The 20,163-nt window shown below is 41.3% G+C and overlaps 1 protein-coding gene across 2 annotated transcripts in view; it reads right to left on the bottom strand.

Annotated features, from left to right (window-relative positions):
• CHPT1 (choline phosphotransferase 1) overlaps positions 1-18,049 on the bottom strand; it is a 31,062-nt gene extending 13,013 nt beyond the window's left edge. The window contains exons 1-3 of one of the 2 annotated variants that reach the window (XM_031016625.3): positions 17,538-18,049; positions 2,122-2,269; positions 1,714-1,855 (exon numbers count right to left, since the gene is read on the bottom strand). In XM_031016625.3, the coding sequence (XP_030872485.1) occupies positions 1,714-1,855; positions 2,122-2,269; positions 17,538-17,810 (563 nt within the window). In that variant the 5' untranslated portion in view covers positions 17,811-18,049. The remainder of the gene's footprint in view (positions 1-1,713; positions 1,856-2,121; positions 2,270-17,537) is intronic. The other variant, XM_031016624.3, reaches the window with a different exon arrangement.
• Between the last annotated feature and the right edge of the window lie 2,114 nt (positions 18,050-20,163).

Genomic DNA, 20,163 nt, shown 5'->3' with positions numbered 1-20,163 from the left:
AAACAACCATATGATTTAAGGCAAATTTAAACACTCCCAGGTCAATTTCACTTAAAAAGCAGTGAAAATTCCAATAGTCTTCTTTATTGAGGTACTAATAGTCACTGTAGTTTTTTCAGTTTCCACAGACATTTTTCCCCTAATAAATATGCTTAAATTTCTCAAAAAACCACTAACCAATCAGCATCAGTCCCTCTAGTCTGCATTCCCCTGAAGCTGTCACTCTCTCTCCTATGCTCCACGAATAGGCTCACTGAAAATTAGTCAACATTTGTAATTTTCTCCTCTCTTCACGTTTGTTGCTTAACACACTCTAGTCTGGCTTTTGGCCCCATTATTCTACTAAAATTGTTTAAGGTAAATTGACCTTCAATTTTCAATTTCAATTAAAGGATACAAATCTAAGGGATACATTTCATTAATTATCTTGCATAACTTCTTTACAATATTTAAGATGCTGATCATACCCTCCTTCTTGAAAAGCTCTGCTGTGTTTTTATCTATTCCATGTTCTCTCCTGATTTTCCTACCTTGCTGGAGCTCTTCTCACGCTCCTTCCTAGACTGCCTCTTCATTCATATCTTAAATGATGCTTTCAGAATTCCATCTGGAATTTTTATAGTCTATGAACAATTTTATCTATACTTAAAACTACCATCTATATGCTAATGACTTCTAAATCCTTATCTCCAATCTACATTTTTTCCTGAGCTCTAGATTTTTATATCTGTCTACATACTTTACATCTCTGCCTGGATGCCCCAATGTCTTTAGATGGAGGTAATACCCACCTTACGGGATAAATATAAGGAATAAATAAGATAATGCCTGTGAAGTTCTTAGTACAATGCCTGAAACATGTAAGTGCTCGATAGGTGGTAAATACAATTATTCCATAATTGAGAATCAACTGCCTGAAGCCTGCCCTCTGCTAAATGATCCATAGTTTTAAGCTTCTCCTATCATTTATCATTAGAGAGTTTTTTCAGAGCTACTGTTTCTCCTTTTCAGCAATAAAGTGGGGCTAAAAAGAATCAGTAGGCATGGGAAGCCAAAGCCAAAATGAGCAAATGACAAAGTTCTTAAAAGGATCAGACCGAGAGGGAACTATATGAAAAAGAGGAACAGAGAATAGCCTTCCTGCTTTGTGCACTATTTCCTGGTCTCTAAGAAAGAGGCAACAGAGGCAGATAATACTATCTAATGTTTAGCACTAGCATTTACAAGGTGCTTTTACATTATCTCACCAATTGCCTACCACAGTTGAGAGTCTCACAATTACCTGATGCTGGTGACTGTTGTCAAGGCGGGTCCCCTTTCTGTGCACACGAAGATTCGACCAAAAAAGGACCTTAGACTCCATACTGCATTATTTTATTATATGAATGAAATGCTTATTTAAGTACTGCATATCCCTTTTCTATATTATTCAGGTCCCTTAATTTTCTTTTAATCCTCTCTATTGTAAACTTGGGCTAATGATTAAGTTGGAGAAGAGGAGAAGAAAGATAAAATTATTATCAAATAATGTAACTATTTATAACATGCAGAATACCTAAAAGACTTAAGGTGTAGCATTTATGAGTACTCCAATGAATTAATTTAAATTACTGATTGAAGATTTGTTCTCCTTATTATCGATGAATGACATAACAGATTGTGCAAATGAATTCAATTATATTTTTTAATGTACAACTTAAAAAGCATACTTACTTTCCAAATCTCAACACGCCTGAAACGTAAGTCTGCCAATGAGCGCAATAAAACACAAACATCCCAATAAAAGAGCAGAAAAAAAACCAGTCAGGATGAGTTCCTAAGCGAGCGGCAATTGAAGCTCCCACTGCCATAAATACTAAAAGAAACAAAGTTTAAGAATCATTAAGAATTAAAAATAATTTATAAAATAATTGCCCTATGCTGTTTAGAAATACAGAGCTCTAAGGAAATAATCATGGCATTAAAATAAAGTACACTTATCAAAATGAATTCTTGACATACTTTTTAAACAACTCCATACATTTGCTCCCAAATGTATATCCATCCAAAAAACTGACCAAACAGCTCAGTTCATTTTATTTTTAAGGTATCATAAAAAAATAAAAAACTCCACTAATTTACCTGTGGAAAGAGAGTCACAGCCATGGTCAAAGAGCTCCCCTAAAGGAGAACAAGAGTTTGTTCTTCTGGCTTGTTTCCCATCAATGGCATCCAGTGACTGGTAAATAAAAAGTCCCAGTGCACATAAAAGGTATGTCCAGTATGGTGCCTATAAAAAATGTAAATAAAATAAAGATTGTTAAGTGATAATAAGCTTTCTGAAAATAACTCAACCTAAGGCTTCACACTTTGTAGCACCCCGTGTGTTATAAAGAACGTTTCTAACCCTCATTCTACAGATGCGAATTAAATTGAGAAATCAAATTAACTGCTTTAAGTCATCTAGGTAGAGGGTCACAGAAGTCCACAATGTAAGAAACACAAAGTTAAACAACTGAGTAAGGATTAGGACCCTGATCTTGATTCTTACATCCATGGCTCTTTTAATATAATACTATGCATTATGCCACAGATTTGAAATTACTCAGTTAAATTTTTGCTGTGAAAAAAGACCTGAGGGGCCAACTGCCAACCTCTGCTTCCATTCACAACGGAGTATCAGGGACTAGATTTGCTCTCCCACCTTATATAACTAGAAAGGCAATAAAATATATTTTTAAAAAAACAAAAAACAAAAAAGTTTTCAAACATTACAGGCAGTGCAGGCTTGTGATCCCTCACAGAAGGGAAACAAATGAGATGAGCCCTGCGACTGCTCCAGCTAACTTCCCAGAGTCAGTTTCCAGGCCACAGTGCAGGTCCCATGACCAGAACAGAGTCCAGCGATCATGCTGTGTTTAAGAGAAACACAAAGTTCAGGAAGGTCAAGGCAATTAGGATTTGTGAGGCAGAGTGCCTGAGAGGACAGAGCTGCACAGAGAGAGGAGCATAAGTTGTGGACGTCTTACGGAAGGGTATCTTTCACAGTCTTCGGCTGAGAACTCACCTGTGCCTGAATGAGATGAAACTAACAAAGGCCAGGGAGAGAAGCACTGCGATGTTGAAGATCAGACAATTCTCAAAGCTCATACATGGCTGGGACATTCATGTTCCCGCCAGGCAAAGCAGAAAGCCTCCTTAATACTTGGGGCATTGGGTAAAGTTCTCAGAAGTGTACTGCCTTACCAGCAGGCATAAATTAACCCTAGACTGAAGGCTTCTCTGGACAGCCCTAACAAAACTTAAAATCCAGCCTCAAAAGGATCCAAGTAATTCCTGGCAACTTAACTACAGCCATCATAAAGTACATCTTAGGGGAAAAAAATCTAGTATCCCAAAGGTAAAATTCACAAGGTTTGGCATTCAGTAAAAAATTACCAGTCATGCAAAGAAGCAGGAGAATATACTTGACAACTAGAAGTAAAATCCATATAATCAGAATACAATCAGAATCAATATGAACAGAAGTAATAGAATTAGCAGATGAGGACATCAAAATAGTTATTATAAATATGCTCCACATTTTCAAGAAAGTAGAGGAAAACAGGAAAATTATAAACAGAAATGGAAGAAAAGACTCAAGTGAAACCTCCAGAAATGAAAATTACAATATTTGAATTGTAAAATAAACTGGGTGAGATTAACAGCATATTAAACACCACAGAAGAAAAGATCAATAAGCATGTACCAATGGAAACTATCCAAAATGACAAAAGAAAAACGACTAAAAATAATTGAACTGTGCATCGGCGAGTGGTGGGACAACAGAAAGCAGTCTAGCACATATGTAACTGGAGTCTTAGAAAGAGAAAAGAGCGGATGGGGCACGAAAAACATAAGAAGAAATAAATGATGAAAAATGTCCAAAGTTGATGAAATCTATAAACCTACATGTCCAAGAAGCTCAACAAACCCCAAACAGAATAAATATTTTTTAAACACCCATCAAGGCACATCGTAATTAAATCAATGAAAACTAGTAGTAAGCAGAAAATCACAGTCCAGGTTCGGTGGCTCACACCTATAATCCTAGCACTTTGGGAGGCCAAGGTGGGCAGATTGCTTAAGCCCAGGGGTTCAAGACAAGCCTGGGCAACATGGTGAACCCCATCTCTACAAAAGATATAAAAATTAGCCTGGTGCGGCGGTGTACACTTGTAGTCCCAGCTACTCAGGAGGCTGAGGTGGGAGGATCACCCAAGCCTGGGGAAGTCGAGGGTGCAGTGAGCAGTGAGTGCCACTGAACTCCAGCCTGGGTGACAGAGTGAGACCGTCTTGAAAAATAAAATAAATAAAATATCATATTCAGTTCCAATGAGCATGTTCTTAGAAGTTTATCTTGGAAACTGTGAAACAATTTAAGAAAGGGCAAACAGAAAACTGAGCAGTCATCACGACAGTACAAAAATGAAAAACAACACATCCCACCCAGAATCTTTTGAAAGAATCCCAAAGTGTCTTGCAGAGAACAATTCTGTTAACCTAGTAAATTCTTTTCAAACCAGTAAATTCTTTTTTAAAGATAAATTTTATTATGTATACAACATGATGTTATGGGATATGTAGATAGATGGAAACAGTACTAAACTGAAGCAAATTAACATATCCATCATCTCACATAGTTACCCATTTTTTTGTTTTTGTGGCAAGAGCAGCTAAAATCTATTCATTTTACAGTTCAATTTTTTTAACCTATACCCCTCAGGTTGTACATAAGATCTCTAGACCTGCTCATCTTCCAAAGCTGTAATGTTGTATCCTTTGACCTGCCTCTTCCCATTTCCTCCCCTTTATGCCCCTCTGCTCCTGATAACCAGTTTCATTCTCTATCTCTGAATTTTTTTTTCAGATTCTGTGTATAAGCAAGATCAAGATCATACCATATTTCTCTTTCTGTGTCTGGCTTATTTCACTTAGCATAATGACTCCCAGGCTCATCCATGTTGTGGTAAATGGCAAGATTTTGTTCTTTAGGGCTCAGTAATATTCCATTGTGCATACTACAGTTTCTTTATCCATTCATATGTTAACAGACACTTAGGCTGTTTCTGTATTTTGGCTATTGTGAATAATGCTACAATGATCATGGGAGTGCAAGTATCTTTTTAAGGTGATGATTTCATTTCCTTTGGGTACAGTTTTACAGTTTTTGTTCTTATATTTAGGTATTTTATCCATTTTGAGTTTATTTTTGTATACGGTATAATATAAGGTCCAATTTCATTCTTTTGGCCTATGGAAATCATTTTCCCAGCATTATTTATTGAAGAGACTATCCTTTCCCCATTGTGTCCTCTTGGGGCCCTTATCAAAAATTAGTTGACCATATCAAACTAGCAAATTCTTACCCGTTTTTTCTACTATGAGAAATTGTTTTTAATTTTGATGATTAAAGGAAAGCAAAGTTACACGTCAAACATATGTAAAATTGGACATTGAAGTTATTAAAATTTCTGTAATGACAAAATGTCAGAGGGATCTTCCATTTCTCTATGTAACTCTTTATACTGAAAATCTGGATCTTCTCAAGGAGAACTCTAAAAGTCAACATTGAAAGCTTAATTCTGACCTCTGATCTGAGAAACTAGCTACAGGCAGGTCTCATGGTCAGGTATTAACAGAAATTCATACTGAAATAAATTTGATTAACCCTTACACCACAACTGGCGGTGACTCTACCCCAAATTATATCCCGCTCTTCATTTAGAAAAGGGAAATGAAGACTGTTCACCAGTTTAAAAGTGCTTCATTAGGATACTAGAGGCGTTTAAATAGGGAGAGACTGGGAATGTAAACAGAGAAGAGAGGAAGTCTAGGCAGAAACCAAAGTTTCTGACTGAAAGTGAAAGGTTTACTGGAGTCAGTGACTAGATCCATGTTCCTGGAACAGGTAATTTACAAGAGATAATATTGCAAAGGTAATGTGATCTTAAACAGTACAACAAAGGGCACTTCTTTTCTTTCCTTTTTTTGTTCTTGAGACAGGGTCTCGCTCTGTCGCCCAGGCTGGAGTGCAGTAAAGGATCTTGGCTCACTGCAACCTCCGCCTCCCAGGCCCAAGTGATCCTCCCCCTCAACCTCCCAAAGTAGCTGAGATTACAGGCGCACGCCACCACACCCAGCTAAATTTTTGTATTTTTGGTAGTGACAGGGTTTCGCCATGTTGCCCAGGCCGGTCTCCAACTCCTGACCTTAAATGATCCACCTGCCTCAGCCTCCCAAAGTGCTGGGATTACAGGCGTGAGCCACCACACCCAGCTGATAAACAGCATTTCTAATGTATTATTTCAATTAATACAGAAATCCACAGAGATAGGGCAGTTATTATCATATTCTTTTTATTAAAGATGAAAGTGAAACATACGGAGGAGTGATAATTTACATCAAGGCAAGCACTTAGGCTGGGTCCAGGAACTAGATCGGGTCTTCCGACTTGCCCTTTGATGAGATTTATCCTACCACAGGCCACACAGACTGAATGGAACTTTTCACCTGAAATCTTCACAAACTCCCTATTCCATCAAACCTGCTGATAAGCACTTTCCCCCTCACACAATACACTTTCAAGTAGCAGTGGGCCACAGGAAATGGTGCCAGCCACAAGAGTCTTTCTTTTAAACCCAGAAAGGCACAATGATCTGCCAATATTTGGTTCACTCCTTTTCCAATTCTTCCCAAATCCTTCCAAGTTTTCCCAGTCTTCCCAAGGCCTCAGGAGCCAGACCTATCTTCTCTTTTTCCTTTGGTCACCACCTCCATTCCTAGGTGAAAGCGATTAAATAGGCTGCATTTTCTCACTTTTTTTCTAACTTGTTATCCCTGCAAACAGGCTGGGATTTATTTGGCCAGGCACAGCAGAACAACTTCCTTCCAGGTATCCCTTTCCAAAAATGGTACAATTATAGATTAGACTTTTTTTTTTTTTTTTTTTTGACACAGGTCTCACTCTGTTGCCCAGGCTGGAATGCAGAGGCACATGTTGTAACCTCAGACTCCTGGGTTCATGCAATCCTCCCACCTCAGCCTCCTCAGTAGCTAGGACTACAGGTGTGCACCACCATGCCTGGTTAATTTTTTAAATTTTTTGTAGAGACAGCATCTGGCTATGTTACCCAGGCTGGTCTCAAACTCCTGGCCTCAAACTATCCTTCTGCCTCAGCCTCCCAAAATGCTGGGATTATAGGCGAGTGCCACCGTGCCTAGCCAGAAGAGACTCTTGATGGAAACGGGAGCTACAGAGCCTCCCTAACTCAATTCTAGTTTTCATGTTAACTTATTTTCAAAAAAGTTAAATGTAAGGATGAAAAAGCCACCCTTGGATTATGAATTATAAAGCCATAAGCAATGTTTGTTAGAAGAGATCTATTCCAAGTAGTGGAACTTCTCTAGGTAATATTCCATTCTAACATTTAAAGTTTTTATGGCTGGATGTGGTGGCTCACACCTGTAATCCCAGCACTTTGGGAGGCCAAGGTGGGCTGATCACTTGAGGTCAGTAGTTTGAGACAAGCCTGGCCAACATGGTAAAAATCTGTCTCTATTAAAAATCCAAAAATTAGCCGGCTGTGGTGGCATACTCCTGTAATCCCAGCTACTCAGGAGGCTGAGGCACGAGAATTGCTTGAACCCAGGAGGCAGAGGTTGAAATGAGCCACTGCACTCCAGCTGGGGCAACAGAGTGAGACCCTGTCTCTAAACAATTAAATAAATGAATAAATAAATACGTTTTTAATTATATAGTTTTCATAATATCTACTGTATCCAAATTTAACAATGTTACAGAACTCTTTCCAGGTCAAACACAGAGATCCACATCATTCTTTTTAATGACTGCATGGTATTCAATTATGTGGCTATATCATAATTTAAGTAATAGCTTCCCTAACAATGAATTTTACTTGATATATTAAATTTCATATAAATTTATTCTAGAAAACAAAATAACTACTAAAAATCAATCATAACGCCTTGTCATTAAAAAAAACCCACTGATTAAAATTTAAATTGTTTTTCAATTATACACTGAAAAAGAGCTGTATAAAATACATATTTGGGAAATTTTAGCTTTTCTAGTTATTTGAATTATTCATAGGATTCTATTCATTACAGGATTAGATAAAACTAAATTATGATTTTAAAACTTCCTCAATGCTTTCTGACAACACTGTAACTATCGTATAGAAGCACAAACAAATTAAACTGACATCCTAGCCAGGAAGTCATACACTCCTACCATAGTCTCAAAGACACAAAGCTTATACTGGAAAAAAGCAAACAGCAAGTCTGATAGTCCATTAATTTATTCAATTTTCACACATGATTTACTCTTCCAGAAAACATCCAGAGGTGAACTGCACCTCTGACAAAATCCTGTATGCTTTCTGCATTCTCTGGAAAAAGGCCCATAAGTATAAGAATCTTAACGTTTCCATATTAAGAGACGGAACTACGCAGTGACTGAAGGAGAAAGATGGAGGTGAGAGAAGAGGCATCTACTTCTCTTCTTCCTTGCCCACAACCCTGTAACTCACTGAGAAACAGCACTAGTACCTTCATCTTGGTCTCCCTAATCAAAGCCACCTGCCCCCCACATACCCAATCCAAAACTCCAAAATTAAGTCTTCCCTTTTCCTTGCCTTCTCACCTAAAATATTTCATTTTCTAAGGCTGAACTGATTAAAGCACAGAGAGGGCAAGGATTGTGTCTTTCTCACTCACCCCTACATTCCCAGTACTCTAGAACATTACTCTGGCACAGAGTATATGTTTAACCAATATCCCTCAATTAATGGACCAAGTGTGACAATAAAGGTGTTTGTGCAAAAATAATTTTCTATTTGTATTACAGGAGATTTAGGGGAGAGCCTTCATGGGCTTAGTTTAGGAGCACACCAAGGAGCACATGAGTTTAGGAGCAGCTCTTCTGGCCACTCCTAAACTAATCTTACCACAAGCTCTTTACTCACTGATAAGAGTCTCTTTGCAGCATAACTCTCAATCACCCACCTTCATACTCCAGCTCCATTCCACCCACAAAGTCCTCTTGTTTATTTATGACTTAATACTGTCTCATGGCTTTTTCCTTTCTAAACACTCTTCTCACCCAATTCAGCAAAGCACTCATGTGCCCCCTCCTTCAAGGACTGCCTGACACACCTCTTACTCCACCTACAACTTCATCTAGGGAGAAATCAAAGGACACAAACCTACCTATCTCCAGTCATTCCATTCCTACCTACTCCCTTAAAAATACACCTTCTACAAATATTTTTCAGGGTTAAAGCAGTCTTTGCAAATATATAGGCCCTCTGTTGTACAAAATATGCTCATTAGATGGTTAGTACCTCAGGTATACAAATATAAGGAACTACATGACAATGATGTTCATGACTTTATAACAATGCACTGTTTCTGTTGTCTAGTTTCCTTGATTTTAAATGATTTCACAGGTAGCAGAACAAATTTAAAAAGCAAAGCTTTGAAATTATCATCTTTAGTTAATGAAGTAAAGATCTAATTTAACCAAGGGAAGTAATTCCACATAAGTCACTAATTGTTTCATAATTATAGCCTCCCATTTTTTCAAATAAGAGTTGTGTAATTCCATTTTCTGTTGCTATAACAGAATACTAGACACTGGGTAATTTAAAAAGAAAAGACTTATTTGGCTCGTGGTTCTGGAGCCTGGGAAGCCCAAGAGCATGGCACTGGCATCTGGTGAAAGCCGCATGCTGAGATCCACTGAACTCACTGGACAAATTTCACTTACAGCCTCAAAATACTGATTTTTCTGGAACATGTTCTTAGGTCTTCTCTAAATGAAAATGCTAGACTAGATAGTTTCTGAGGTATGTTTCAGCTCTAGATTGATGTGATGTCATTTGTATGTGGCCCTATCTTTCATATTAGAATGTAATCCTCTCATGGGCATGAGACATGTATTCTATTTTTCTTTCTTTTTTTTTTTTTTTCTTGAGACAGAGTCTCACTGTCGCCCAGGCTGGAGTGCAGTGGTGCAATCTTCGCTCACTGCAACCTCCGCCTCCCAGGTTCAAGTGATCCTCCTGCCTCAGCCTCCTGAGTAGCTGGGATTACAGATGTGCACCACCACACCTGGCTAGTTTTTGTATTTTTAGTAGAGATGGGGTTTCACCATGTTGGTCAGGCTGGTCTCAAACTCCTGACCTTGAGATCCACCCACCCAGGCCTCCCAAAGTCCTGGGATTACAGGCATGAGTCACCGCACCCCGCCACGTATTCTATTTTTAAAAATCTTCTGTAGGAGCTAAATACGTAGATGATGAAAATCAGGCTGGGTGTGGTAGCTCACCACTTTGGAAGGCTGAGGCGGGCAGATCACTTGAGGCCAGGAGTTCAAGACCAGCCTGGCCAACATAGTGAAACCCCGTCTCTACTAAAAATACAAAAATTAGCCGGGTGTGGGGGTGCATGCCTGTAATCCCAGCTACTTGGGAGGCTGAGGTGGGAGGATCACTTGAGGCCAGTAGGCCAAGGTTGCAGTGAGCCAAGTGAGACCCTATCTCAAAAACAAACAAACAAACAAACAAAACAAAAAAGCAATGGGAAGAATACATGCCCCAGGTTTTTCTTGCAGAGTGGTTAGGGGCATAGACTCTAGACTCTACTTGCACCCACATTTGCTCTGCTACTTACTGGCTAAATGAGTTGGATGAATCACTTTACAGTGCCTTAGTCTCTCCATTTGAAAATGGTAATAACCATTGCTCCTCTCTCATTGTGAAAATTAAATGACTTATCACATGTAAAATGTTTATGGGCATATGGAAGGAGCTCAGTATTTGTTACTGTTACTGTTATTACTGATACTCCATCAGATAATTTTAGGTGATCTGTAGGTAAACTTTTCAATTGAATGTTTATGTTTATTTTAATATATTTTGAAAAAATTTAATGTATTTTGAAAAACAGGGCCAGGTGCGGTGGCTCATGCCTGTAATCCCAGCACTTTGGGAGGCTGAGGTGGGTGGATTACCCGAGGTCAGGAGTTCGAGCCCAGCCTGACCAACATAGTGAAACCCCATCTCTACTAAAAACACAAAATTAGCCAGGCATGGTGGTGCACACCTGTAATCCCAGCTGCTTGGGAGGCTGAGGCAGGAGAATCACTTGAACCCAGGAGGCGGAGGTAGCAGTGAGCCAAGGTTGCACCACTGCACTCCAGCCTGGGCAACAAGAGCGAAACTCCAACTCAAAAAAAAAAAGAAAAATAGCATATCATATCTATGATTTTATAAATATTAAGTCAGAGTAAGAGTCTAAGTTTTTAAAAGAGTTGATTTAAAGTTGACATAAAGAAAAATAGTAAATAAAAGCAAGTATAGATAATATATAAAAGAAAAAATCTTCCCAAACTAGGAAATACTAGAACTATACAATGTTCATTACGTAAATTTTTATACTGAAAAAAAAAAAAAAAAAAACTCTTTCCTTGAAATGGCCTTGGATGAATTGACATCTATGCAGAAGGGAATTAGATAACCAATAACCATTAGGTCAGCTGGTAACAAGAAGATTTCAATTATCCAAACATTGACTTCTTTCTTCATAAAAATAGAAACTGCATTTCTAAGACATAGGAAGAAAGGACATTAGAAGACATATTGTGCATATGTGAAAAACATGTAATGCTAGTATGCTGTTAAAGGTAGACTTTCTACCCAGACAGGTGACTCTTAAGATTTTTTTTTCATTTCATTATTCCAGGGGTCACAAGAGATTCTACGATTTTTAAAAGAGAATTTATGGAGTTTCTAATAGACTGCTAACCTGACTCTGGAAGACATAAGAAGTAGAAATGACTGATTGCTCCATTCCTGCAACTGCTCTAACCCAATAAGTGCCTAAGATGTGCTTATGACATTGTTTACTGGGAGCCTGTGATGGGCAGGGTGCTTCTTTGATTACGGAGGGAGGGTTCCCACCTGAGGCCTGGGGAGGCTCCAGAGGAGCCTTGGTGGTCAGAAAAGGTAAAACCACTCTCTGCCAAGCCAATGAAGAAGGCCCTAGGGGCTCACTGCTTTCGACCCAGACCTTTGGTCTTGGCTCAGTTGAGGAACCAGCATTTGAGAAGAGCACATCCATTTTTAGGAAATTAGGCAGGTTATAAGCTGCGGCAAAGGAAACCAGACAGACATCGCACATAAATGCAGTTAAACCAGCACTTCAGGGCCAACGGGGTTTTCTCATGACCTGATAAATCTGTACTTTGAAAGGTGGCCTTTATTTTTATATTTAGTGTGAATCATTTTGGTTTTCTTTCTTCTTTAATACTTATTAGGGTTCTTGTTGAAAATGCCAGCCTGTCACTGTGCTAAGGGGAACAAAAAGAGAGAGGGGTGTGAAGAGAATTCCCCTGAGGCCAAATCTGTCATCCACATCAACTGTACTGGGTTGCTTCTGTTCTGTTCTTCAACTTCGCAAAACCCAAGTGGTCTGGTTGCAGCCTTCTACCCCAATCAAATGCACCAGGAGGAAAATTCAGAGCTTCTTCTAAATACCACAATGCCACGTTTTATCCACACTTGAACCAGAATTTGAAAGGAGAAACAGTTTTATTCTTTAGGAATTAAGTATAGTGAAGCCATAGGAATCAAGGGAAGCTACCTCCACATTATCTGAAGAGTCTCCTTCTAGATGGCCGGGGACTAAGGGTGAGGCAGGGAGGCACCATGGCTGCAGAAGTTAAGGAGACATTCATTCTCACAGTCCTGCAAAGGCCTCCTTAAATTTTGAGTCCTGGCTTGCCTCACCCTAAGTCCCTCCCTGCTTCTATCTCCTGGAAATCTGGAGTTTACATTTTGTTTTAATGAGAGAGGTCACGCCCTTACAAGAGTCCTGCCTTAATAAATGATGCTTGAAAAGTTACTGAGCTGGTTTAAAAAAGGTGGGAGTAAGAGTGATTAAAAAGGAAATATACTAGATCTCAAAGAAATCAAACCTATAAAAAAAAGTCTGAGTAGGAATCTAAAGTTTATTTCCTTTTCTTTCTATTATTCCCCCCAAAATAACTCTATAATATGTAATACAAAGGCAATATGTAGTACAAAGATAACCTTAAGAAATGGTTTATTCTGTGTTTAAAATATGAGTTATTTAAATAAGTTATTTAAACAGAGAATAAACCATTTCTTAAGGTGTTTCTGGCATGCTCAGGTATACTTACTTTTCAGTTCAACTCTTTATCATCATAAACACAAGAAATGCATTAATTAATGCCCTTTGACCTGACCTTAAGCTAGGCACTTGTCCCTGCTATAAACATATTCTTAATAAAGACACTGACATGGATTTATATGCACAGATCACGAAGACAGGGCAGAAACATTTAATCAGATATGTAATGGAGAATGGAGTAACAGTTTATACCAGTCAAACACAAGTGCATGGAGTTAGCAGGAGAGACTGCTGCTAGGCTGGAGTTAGAAGAACTAGATTCAAATCACTGGGTTATCACATATATAAATGTAGGAGTTACATTAAATAATCTCTAAGATCCTTCCAAACTCTAAGAATCTGTGATTCTATTTTAAGATTAGGTAGCCAAGGAATGGGGGCCAGGGACTACCTACTTAGGGTGATGTTCAGATAGAACTGCTTCATCAAAGTGAGGAGACAAAGTTCTTGTTTTCTCCATTTGCCCTAACACTTGCTTACTCTACTTAAAACTACCAAGGCCAAACAATTGCTAGGTATTTAACCCAAGAACAGCTACAACTGAATAAGGGTTGAAAAACATCATCTCTTGACATCACATTGTGTTATTTCATTCCTGCAGCCAATAATTTAGAAAACAAATGTTTGTTTTCTAAATTATTGCATCTGTTTGATGCAAAATTATAAGCATCTGTTTGATGTAAAGCACTGTGCTATAGAGATTATACAAATGAATGAGCAATTGCTGTCTGAACTTAAAATCTGGTAAGTTGTCCTGCTCAATAAGGACACAGACAACCAAAATAAAACGGTAAAGATCCACATGAGAGCTACAAAGCCCTACAAAGGAAGCATAACTTCTGGCTTGGAATCCTGGCCCCCACTTAAAGGTATGTCACTCTAGAAGAGGTTAATTTTCCTTCAGTTTCCTCATCTATAAAATGAGGATATTAACAGTACCTTATTCATAAGGTTGTTGAGAGGAGTCAATGAAAGAATAAAAGTGACTTAAAATCATCCCTGATACACAGTAAAAACCCAGTAAAAGTTAGTTATTGTCATTATCATGGGAATTCAGAGTGGTTGATTTGACTTAGGAAAAGGAAGATAACTTTCATAAGGATATAGTGTTAGAATTGGGTATTGAAAGATGGGTACATAGTTGGATAACTGGTACAGAAGAAAGGAAGAGGAAGGGGAAAAGAGAGGGATAAGAAGGAGAGAAATCCTTGCTATATAGTAAGAAGTTCAATTTGGCTGGAGTACAAAGTTCCTTAATGGAAATGATGGCTTGAAAAGCAGTTTGCAGAAGCTAAATATAAATCACAACTTTTTTCTATTAGTTTCTCCTTATCCCCAGTCATGTTCTAGAAATTAGCATCATACTTAAAAACATATCAAATGTTATTATTCATGCACTCAGTATTAAAGCCTATATGAGTAGATAAGCCCAAGCATCTAAATCCAAAAACCTTATGTGTTTTTGCTGACCCTTTCTGGAAGCAATCTGTCAAGTCTGAAAAAAACACTAAGAATTCTTAAGTCTGAGAATCAGAAAACAAGTCCCAAGCCAGGTGAAAGTCACTTGACATCTCTGGGCTTCAATTTCCTCTTATGAAAACATATACTACTGTTACTTCAGGATAGATGGATAGAAGAAATACTGAGGTGGTAGGAGGGCCATTGTAGGAAGCGGAAAACTTGCTAACCTCTTTGGCTGATACAAGACACAAATGCAACCATGGATGTGAAAGCACTTTACATATTTGTATTATGTAAAACATAGGATCTTTTTATTTTTGAAGTCATACCAACTTAGATCTGAATCCTACCTGATCCAGTCATTTGCTAGTTCTATGAACTTAAGAGAAAATAGCCAGAAACTGCTACACTCTTCACACTGTTGCTGGGCTTTCACCAAACAAGCAATGTGGATCCTGTAATGGCGTTTCCCCTCCCTACATCAGTCACTCAGAAGCATATGAAGGTTCTAATGACATACATTTCAGAAACTCTTGTTTTTAACTCTCATTTACCCTTCTTGGGCCATTTGATTTTGCACTTTATTTTTAAATGCCTCCAATCCCCACCCTCCACCCTTTTTTTTTTTCACATGAGGCTGATCCTAAAAACTAATTAATCATAAATGTACCTCTTCCATCAGGCCTCCCTTTACCTCCCTAAGCAGAAGCTCTTGACTTTTTTGGTATGCCCTGCTCTTTCTAAGTGTTCAACAAATGCTTCTTAAATTAATAATAACATTGAAGAGTCCACAACTTAACTGACCAATATCAGAAACATTCAAATGCTGTTAGCTAAATCTGGACCCAATCAAAACTAAATTTTATTATGTGTTTTCAGGATGTTGTCTGATAACAGTAATATTTTTAATGTGTTGAGTGATATTTTTAATTTATTAGGCACATCGCAATCTTTTACATTTATCTGCATATATATCATTTGGTCCTCACTGCATCCTTGTCAAGTTGTTTTGGCAGGCATTATTTTCTATTTTATCTGTGGGAACACAGACCCAGCAGGTCTGTGGTGGAAGAGCCAGTTAGAAACCAAGACCTCCACTTCCAACCCAGCAATCCTTTCATTCTAACACACTCCCTCTGGTAAATTCTAGAAACAGGCAGCAAAACAGCCAAAAACTAAAGCAGCTTACTTTTTCATATGTAATACGTAAATGAATAGCAATGGCAAATGACAATGGGAATGTCTATTAAGAAATATATAATAAGCCTGGCGCAGTGGCTCACTCCTGTAATACCAGCACTTTGGGAGGCCGAGGCAGGCGGATCACTTGAGGTCAGGAGTTCGAGACCAGCCTGGCCAATATGGTGAAACCCCGTCTCTACTAAAAATACAAAAATTAGCCGGGCGTGGTGGCAGGCACGTGTAGTCCCAGCTACTCAGGAGGCTGAGGCAAGGGAATCGCTTGAACCCAGGAGGCAGAGGTTGCAGTGAGCCGAGATCACCACACTGCCCTCCAGCCTGGGTGACAGAGTGAGACTCTGTCTCAAAAAAAAAAAAAGAAAAGAAATACGTAATAAGCATACCAATTCATTGACAAGATATTTTAAAATGTCGGCTCGATCAAATTTTTGTTTTTAAAGGATGCATAAACCTGGCCAACATGGTGAAACCCCGTATCTACTAAAAACACAAAAGTGAGTCGGCCGTGGTGGCACGCGCCTGTAATCCCAGCTACTTGGAAGGCTGAGGCAGAAGAATCGCTTGAACCCTGAAGGCGGAGGTTGCAGTGAGCCGAGATCGAGCCACGGCACGGCACGGCACTCCAGCCTGGGTGACAGAGTAAACCCCTGTCTCAAAAACAACAACAACAAAATGGATGCATGCATGGAGGGCACGAAATATTTCCACTGTATTTCTGTTAATCCAACCTCAACCCCCATGAGTCCTCCACAAGGCCTACACTCAAATGATTATAAAGGGACTTCACTATTTGGAGCAGAGAATAGAAAGTAATGTCACAGAATGTGCAATGTAATATTTATCCCACGTAGTATAAACTATAGATGGGAGTGAACTCCACTCTGCCCCCATCCCTCCACACTCAGCCCAAAGGGTGCTTCTGATGAACAGCTATCCAAAGTCTATATTTACTCCTTATTTTGTACAAAGGTCAAATGTAATTATTGCTAATAAAATGTTGGGGTTTTTTTAATCCCTAGGTTGTGATGACAAAAAAAGTATTGCCTTGATAACATTCCAGTTTGTTTTTCTTGAAAAACTTGATGAAGCAAAGAGGAAGTTACCTCTTAACTCATCTTTGATCAGTGCTACCAGTCATTTCAAGATCGCTAGCTCAACCTTCCAGAAACGAACGGTTACGAAAGTATTCAAAGGGCGTCTCGGGCTTGGCACAAGTCCCTGTGCCAGGCAGGACGGAGATGGGGGTGTTCAGTCCCCAGTGTGCAAAGCACCCGACCGCGGGTCCGTCTCACAGGTTGGCGCCGCATGGGATAGCGGCTGGGCAGGCGCCCTCCGGCCCGTCCGCGGCCGTGGGGAGGATCTGCGCGGACATAGGACCTGGGGCAGTGACCTTAACAGCCCCTCCGCTGCCCAGGGGAGGCTTGGGATGGTCACGGGATTGGGATAGTGGCGTGACAGTCTCCAGGCGGCCCAGGGCGGACATCGCCCGGGGCAGTGGCCAGTCCGCCCCTCCGGGGCCCGGGAGAGGCTCAGCCGCGCGTGGGTCCGCCCTTCCCCCGGCGCCTCCAGCCACCCGCCCGCAGCGCATCTGGGGCCCGGCTCGGGCGAGCGGCCAGCCCTACCTCCTCGGTGGCCGTGGGACAGTAGGAGATGAGCACGAGCGTGGTGACCACGTTGACGGCGAGCCCCAACAGGGTGATGGAGTTGGGGGCCATCCAGAGCGGGATCCACTGGAGCAGCCAGGTCCAGTACAGCTGCAGCGGCGGCTCGAGCAGCGAGACGCCCGCCGCGCTGTAGCGGTGCTCCTCCAGTCGCCGCAGCTGCGCCGCGCTCAACGGCTCGCTCAGCGCCCTCAGCCAGCGCGGCGCGGACCTGGCCCCGGCGCCTACCGCCATGGCCGCCTACGGGCCGGGCCGCGCCGCCGCCACCGAGCGCAGCCCGCCCCTGGCGCTGGGGGCAGGGAGAGGTGGAGGGAGGGGCTGGCGGCCGGGTCCTGCGACTGCCGGGCTGGACTCACCGGTCGGGCCCGCACGGCGGAGGTCGAGGTCAGGCCGGGCTGCCGGGCTGCCGGGGCCCCAGCCCCAGAAGCTGTGGGGCCGCGGCTGCGGCTCGCGGGTGGGGCGGGGCCTCGGGGAGGGGTCCGGCTGGGGGCGGGGCGGAGGGGGTCCTACTAGGGGCGGGGAGGCGGGCGCCGCGCTCGCGGGTCACCCTCGGCGCCCGCCAACGGCAACTTGTTATTGGCGATCAAGGTCCTTGACTCCCCAGGGGCCGGCTGCACTGCGCCTGAGGTCTGATGTCTTAACCCACGGCGTCGGATTACGCCCTGAGGTCGTCTCCTCGCGGGCTGCACCACGACCGAGCCGGTTCCTCTCCTACGGGTGGGAACACGACTCCGGTCGCCCAGTGTTAACCACTGCAGGACCACGCTGCCCGCAGAGCCTGGGGGTTTTCGTGTGAGAACACAGTTTTGCAGGGCTCGGGTCACGGGGGTGACGGCCCCATCTGTCCTGCTTGGTAAAACACACAAGCACAATTCTCCCTTTCTGTACGGAGGAAGGCGGCCCTGCCATGTATTCGCTCTAGAGACCCATCGCTGCGGATTCAGAGACCAAGGTTTTGAAACTGAAAATCAGGGCTTAGAAACACTAACAAGGAGACCGAATGGCTGAAACCCCGATACCTATTTTCTTCAGCGCATTTGATACCAACAAGGGTGGATATTTTTACACATACTCTTCCCTGGAATAAAGGGCAGGAGTGTCCTCCCCCTGCAAGGGGGAACAGGCTGGCTTGCCACACGCATTGGTAGGTCACCGGCCCCTTATCTCACAGTGCACTCACTTGGACAGGGGACATCTGTCATAAACATGTTCTGTTGCACAACCTGAGACAGGCCTGTCACTTGCTTTGCTCTTCACTTCATGGTTCTGATCTGCACGCACTTTCTAAGGCCTAGGACAAGCCAGAAATTGCTTCCAAGACACTTGTGTGGCGCAACCTCTATTGGCAAGTGCAGTTTGCCTCACGGGCTTCGTCAAACACTTGGCACAGGGGTCCACGAACTGCTGCTGCCTGTGTGCCAGACCCAGCCCACCACCTGTTTTCCTACAGCCCTCCAGCTAAGTATGGTTTTGACATTTTTAAATGATTGGAAAAAATCAAAAGAATACAATTTTGTGATGTGAAATTATATGAAATTCAAAGTTCAGTGCCACGAATAAAGCCATGTTTATTCCTTACCTATTGTTTGGCTGCCTTCATTCTACAAGGGCAGCAGAATTCAGTTGTGACAGACCATATGGCTGGCAAAGCCTGGACTATGTCCTACTAGGCCCTTTAAGGAAAAAACTGGCAACCACGGCCTTAGAGCAATGAGGGTCTCTACAGACCAAGCGTATATGTCTTAGGAATATGGATCTCCTCATCTTTAGTGTGAAAAACGATGCTGACAAATGAAGGAAAGGAAATGGAATGATGGAGATCCACTTTTAACAATGCTGGTTTATGTGCAGTGAACTTGACAGTAACTACTTTTTAATTTACCGATGCCATGAACAGTCCAAGGAAAAAATCCTTTTCTAGATTAGCCGATTTCACTGTATTAAAGATAATTTTTAATGTACATCAAAAGACGTCATCAAGAGAATGAAAAGACAAGCCATAAACTGGGAAAAGTTATTTCCCTCAAAACCCACAATGAGTAGAACCCAGATTATGTAAAGAACTCCTAAAAATCAATCAGAATAAAAAATAATCAACTGGGCTATGTTCTGTTTCTATAGGAGAAGCCCTGGAACATGGTAATGTTCCAGGGTGCACTTATGAACATGAATGAATTGCACAAGCATATGCTGACTGAAAAAAAAAAGAAGCAGGTGTATTAGTCAGCTTGGATTGTCATAACAAAATACCACAGACTGAATAGCTTAGACAACAGGAATTTATTTCTCTCTCACATAAAAGAAGTACAGAATTGGCACTCCAAGACTGGTACGATGTTTCCATGGTCATCAGGAACTCAGGCTTTTCTGTCTCTCTGCTCCAATATCCTCTCTGACTTGTATCTATAAGGCCATCTCATGATTCAGAACGGCTGGTGAAGCTCCAGTCATCTTATTTGTGTTTCAAGCAGCAGGGAGGAGGAAGAGGAGAGGAAAGACAAAAAGTAGATATCACTGGCTGGTGAGCAAACTGGGGTGCCTCTGCAAAACTCCCAAACAACACTTCTCCATACAGTAGTCCCCCTTT

The sequence above is a fragment of the Gorilla gorilla genome, chromosome 10 (genome assembly GCF_029281585.2).
Source record: "Gorilla gorilla gorilla isolate KB3781 chromosome 10, NHGRI_mGorGor1-v2.1_pri, whole genome shotgun sequence".
Classification (NCBI taxonomy): domain Eukaryota; kingdom Metazoa; phylum Chordata; class Mammalia; order Primates; family Hominidae; genus Gorilla; species Gorilla gorilla.
The sequence above is the reverse complement of the archived record's forward strand: the minus strand, read 5'-3'. Positions and strand labels throughout refer to the sequence as shown.